General features: G+C 69.4%; 1 protein-coding gene across 1 annotated transcript in view; it reads left to right on the top strand.

Moving 5' to 3' along the window:
- The first annotated feature begins 127 nt into the window (after positions 1-127).
- The window catches only part of SETD1B (SET domain containing 1B), a 13,965-nt gene continuing 9,518 nt past the window's right edge, over positions 128-4,574 (top strand). Inside the window, exons 1-5 of the mRNA XM_012730848.1 lie at positions 128-292; positions 370-468; positions 952-1,222; positions 3,505-3,617; positions 4,176-4,572. Coding sequence (XP_012586302.1) covers positions 128-292; positions 370-468; positions 952-1,222; positions 3,505-3,617; positions 4,176-4,572 — 1,045 coding nt within the window. The remainder of the gene's footprint in view (positions 293-369; positions 469-951; positions 1,223-3,504; positions 3,618-4,175; positions 4,573-4,574) is intronic.

Raw genomic sequence — 4,574 nt, 5'->3', positions numbered from 1 at the left:
AGAGCCAAGGGGGCTCGCTGGCGTCTGGGTCTCAGGTCCCCCCGCTATCGGGTCACCACTTGGGGGTGCCAGCGGCCCGTGGGGAGGGAGACGCGCGAGCGGTCGCCTTCCAGGTTGGGCTAACGGCATGGAGAACAGCCACCCCCCCCCGCAGCAGCCCCCGCCGCAGCCCGGCCCCGCGGGCGAGAGGAGGAACCACCACTGGCGGAGCTACAAGCTCATGATCGACCCGGCGCTCAAGAAGGGGCACCACAAGCTGTACCGCTACGATGGGCAGCACTTCAGCCTGGCGGTGAGTGCCCTGCCGGCCGGCGCGGCCAACTGTCAGCCTCGCGGCCAGGCCCGCGCCAACACGCCCCCTCCCCGCAGATGTCCAGCAACCGCCCGGTGGACATCGTCGAGGACCCCCGCGTCGTCGGGATCTGGACCAAGAACAAGGAGCTGGAGCTGTCGGTGCCCAAATTCAAGGTGGGCCCCCCCCCCGCGCGCCCCGCCCCCCCCCCTGCGCTCTCCTCGCCGAGTTCGAAAATAACGCCGGGCGGGTGGCCCTGCGCCCCTCGGTCTGAGGGCAACTTTTGGCGGGGAAGGGCGACGGCCGCGGGGCGCTGGGGTGGGGGCTTGGGCTTGGGGCTCAGGACGCGGATCCCCTCCGGCCCGCTGCCGGCCCGGCCCCGCCCCCTGCGCGGGGAGGGGGGGCTCCCTGGCCACCTTCGGCTGGGGCGCCCCGCGGGCAGGCAGGCGGGCGAGGGCGGGGAGACGCTACTGCTTCCCCTGCTGGAACCCCGGGACTTCCATGTTCCAGCCACTTAATCCTCTGCTTCCCGGGCCCTCCCGCGTGCATTTTTCCCCAAATGTTTGAGGCTTTCACCCTTCATTGTTGTCGCGGGTGGGCACTGGCAGAGGCCCTTGGTGTCCAGCCCCCCAACTCGCTGCCTGCCCCCGCCCCCCCAGATCGATGAGTTCTACGTGGGGCCCGTGCCTCCGAAGCAGGTGACATTTGCCAAGCTGAACGACAACATCCGCGAGAACTTCCTGCGGGACATGTGCAAGAAGTACGGGGAGGTGGAGGAGGTGGAGATCCTGTACAACCCCAAGACCAAGAAGCACCTGGGCATCGCCAAGGTGGTCTTCGCCACTGTCCGGGGCGCCAGGGAGGCGGTGCAGCACCTGCACAGCACTTCCGTCATGGGCAATATCATCCACGTGGAGCTGGACACCAAGGGTGAGTGCCGGCACCCAAGCGCCTGCGGGCCTGGCCTGCGCCCTGCCCCGCCTTTCTCTGGGTCAGGGATCCCAGGCCGCTGTGCCTGGTGCCCCCTTGCTGTCTTCTTTTTTCCTTGCCCCTTCCCGAGGGTAGAGTCACGTGGCACTTAGTGTGTTGTCTGTTGCTAGGAGACAGCCTGTAATTTACCGACTGTGCAGTCCTTGGCTGCCACACCCCTGGGGGGGGCACCCCAAGCCCAGGCCACTCCGAGGCCCCCACCGTGAGCCCCCAGAGCCCCAACCGCACGTCCCGGGTGTAGGCAGTCCCCCAGCTTTGCGTCCTCAGTTCTGGAGGAGGCGGGGTTTGTTGACTAGTGGGGGGCTGGGGACGCCTCTAATGTGAGAGAGGGCCAGAGGGGAGCTGCACCTCCAGGGTGCAGGGCCCCGCCCCTAGACCCAGCCCTCTTAAAGAGCCCAAGCCGACCCTGCAGGGACACGCCCCCGCCCTCCTTGGAGCCTCTGGAGGCCCCTGGTGGCAGTAGCGGGGCACCCCGAGTTTGCCTGTGCATCGAGGAAAGTTCCCACCGCGGGCTGAGTCTACCCGGCAGCTCGGCCGGCCGGGCAGACCCTGGCTCCGGGGCTTGGGAGCTGGGGTCTCCCGCCCCACCGCAGCCTGAGTCCCCTCCGTCGTGCCCGCAAACCTGGACACAGACGGCGAGTCCAGCGCCCCTCAGGTCCAGCGGGTGGAGGCCTCGCAGCAGATGCTCTGTGCCGCTTCCTGGCGCTGCAGGCCCCTCCCCCGCCCCACGCCCCTATGAGCCGCAGCAGGTCTCACCAGAATTTCATTTCTGCAAAAAGGAAAGAAAGGCTGCAGCCGCCAGTCTGTATTTCAAGAAAGCAGCAAAGTGTAGCTCAAGGAATGTGGCTCCTTTGCATATGTGAGCAGCTGCGCAGAGGGCACAGGGCAGGCGGGGCTTGGGGCTGGCCGGGGCTTGGGGCTGGCCGGGGCTTGGGGCTGGCCCGGGCTGGCCGGGGTTTGGGGCTGGCTGGACTCAGGGCAGGCGGGGCGCAGGACAGGCTGGGCGCAGGGGAGGCGGGGCGCAGGGCAGGCGGGGCTCGGGGCTGGCAGGGCACAGGGCTTGGGAGGGCTGGGGTTGGCAGGGGCTTGGCTGGCTGGATGCGTGGTGGCGGGGCGCAGGGCTGGCGGGGTGCGGGGCTGGTGGGGTGCAGGGCTGATGGGACGCGGGGCTGATGGAACACGGGGCTGGCTGGACTCCGGCTGGTGGGGCTTGGGGCTGGCAGGGCACAGGGCAGGCAGGGTGCAGGGCTGGCGGGGCTTGGGGCTGGCTGGACTCGGGCTGGCGGGGCGCAGGGCAGGCAGGGTGCAGGGCTGGCGGGGCTTGGGGCTGGCAGGGCACAGGGCAGGCAGGGTGCAGGGCTGGCGGGGCTTGGGGCTGGCTGGACTCGGGCTGGCAGGGCACAGGGCAGGCAGGGTGCAGGGCTGGCGGGGCTTGGGGCTGGCTGGACTCGGGCTGGCGGGGCGCAGGGCAGGCAGGGTGCAGGGCTGGCGGGGCTTGAGGCTGACTGGACTTGGGCTGGTGGGGTGCAGGGCTGGCTGGACTTGGGCTGGCGGGGCACAGGGCAGGCAGGGCGCAGGGCTGGTGGGGCACGGGGCAGGCGGGGTGCAGGGCTGGCGGGGCTTCAGAGCTGGCTGGATGCGGGTGGCGGGGCGTGGGGATGCTGTAGTCGGCCTCGGCAGGTGGGTGCCTGGCTGGGCGGGGAGCGAGTGGCTGTTATGTGTCTTTTTTTTTTTTTTTAATTTTTTTATTCACACACACAAGAAATGGGGTGCAGGCTAGAGATGTGGGGGGTGAGAGGATGCACCAGAGACACTGGGGAGCAGAACAGGTGGGCTTTGAAACGCTCTGCTGAGGGAGCAGTGGGGTCCAGGAGGGGTCTGCTGGGCCGCATGGGTCCCTCCCTGGCCAGGGACCGAACTTGCGCTGCCACCTGGCCACAGTGACCAGGCCCCTGCCCTGCTGCTCAGGCCTCCCTGCCCAGGGCAGTGGGTGCCAGGATGGAGCTTTGTGGTGGAGGGTGGCATTGTGAGCTGGGGGAGCGCTGGCCCCCGCGGGCATTACATTCCTACTCAGGGTCAGAAAAGTTGAACATCAGAGCAGCGTTGCTGACTAGGGGGCCGCGGAGGGGGGCTGTGTCTGGGCTCGGCCTGGGGCACGGCTGGGGTCGGTGGGGGCTGCCCCGCCGGGGGCCTGCCTGATGCTGCCCCTTGTCCTCCCACAGGGGAGACCCGGATGCGCTTCTACGAGCTGTTGGTGACTGGCCGCTACACGCCCCAGACCCTCCCGGTGGGGGAGCTGGACGCTGTGTCTCCCGTGGTGAGCGAGGCCCTGCAGGTGAGTGTGCTGCCCCAGCCCCCCACGCCCACCCCTCCCCAGCTGTGGGCACCAGCGCCCGTGCTGGCGCCCTCCTGAGCCCTCAGGGCTTCTCAAGCCCACCGGCAGCGCTCTTCCCCCACCTGGTTCCTGGCACCCGGCCCCTGGGCCAGAAAGCAGCGCCCAGTGCCCCCTGGGCCCCTCTGGACCCCACGTCCCCCCAGCAGGGTGCCCTGCCTAGCTGCCCCAGCACTGCCCAGCCAGAGTCCGCAGTTGCTTCCTCCCAGGTCTGGGGCAGGCTGTGGGCTTGTGCAGCCCCTTCCCAGCCTTCTGACCGGTCGGCCACAGGGCAGTGGCTACAGCATGCCCCTCCCGGAAGGTCTTTGCTTCCGGGATCCTGAGGCCAGACAGGCTGGGTGGGGTGTTCCCTGCCCCAGGGTCTTCCCTGCCCCGGGCATCCGGCAGGATCACGACAGGCTGTGGTCAGACCGCGGTCAGACCCTCCCAGCCATCGCTGGGCGGAAGGCGGCCAGGGGGAGGTACCTGGCCTGCTGCAGCCTCCTGTCCTGTCCTCTCCAGCTGTCCGACGCCCTGAAGCGCCTCAAGGATGGTGGCCTGGCAGCAGGCTGTGGCTCTGGCTCGTCCTCTGTCACCCCCAACAGCGGCGGGACGCCCTTCTCGCAGGACACGGCCTATTCCAGCTGCCGCCTGGACACCCCCAACTCCTATGGGCAGGGCACGCCGCTCACGCCGCGCCTGGGCACCCCGTTCTCGCAGGACTCCAGCTACTCCAGCCGCCAGCACACGCCCTCCTACCTCTTCGGCCAGGACGCCGCGGCCACCTTCAAGGCACGGCGCCACGAGAGCAAGTTCACGGACGCCTACAACCGGCGCCACGAGCACCACTACGTGCACAACGCCGCAGGCGCTGCCGCGGCCTTCAGGGGCGCCGCGGACCTCACCTTCGGGGCCGGGGGC

Source organism: Condylura cristata, unplaced genomic scaffold (genome assembly GCF_000260355.1).
Source record: "Condylura cristata isolate star-nosed mole 26May11 unplaced genomic scaffold, ConCri1.0 scaffold00029, whole genome shotgun sequence".
Lineage (NCBI taxonomy): Eukaryota > Metazoa > Chordata > Mammalia > Eulipotyphla > Talpidae > Condylura > Condylura cristata.
Note: the sequence above shows the minus strand (reverse complement) of the source record. Positions and strands in the feature narration are given on the sequence as shown.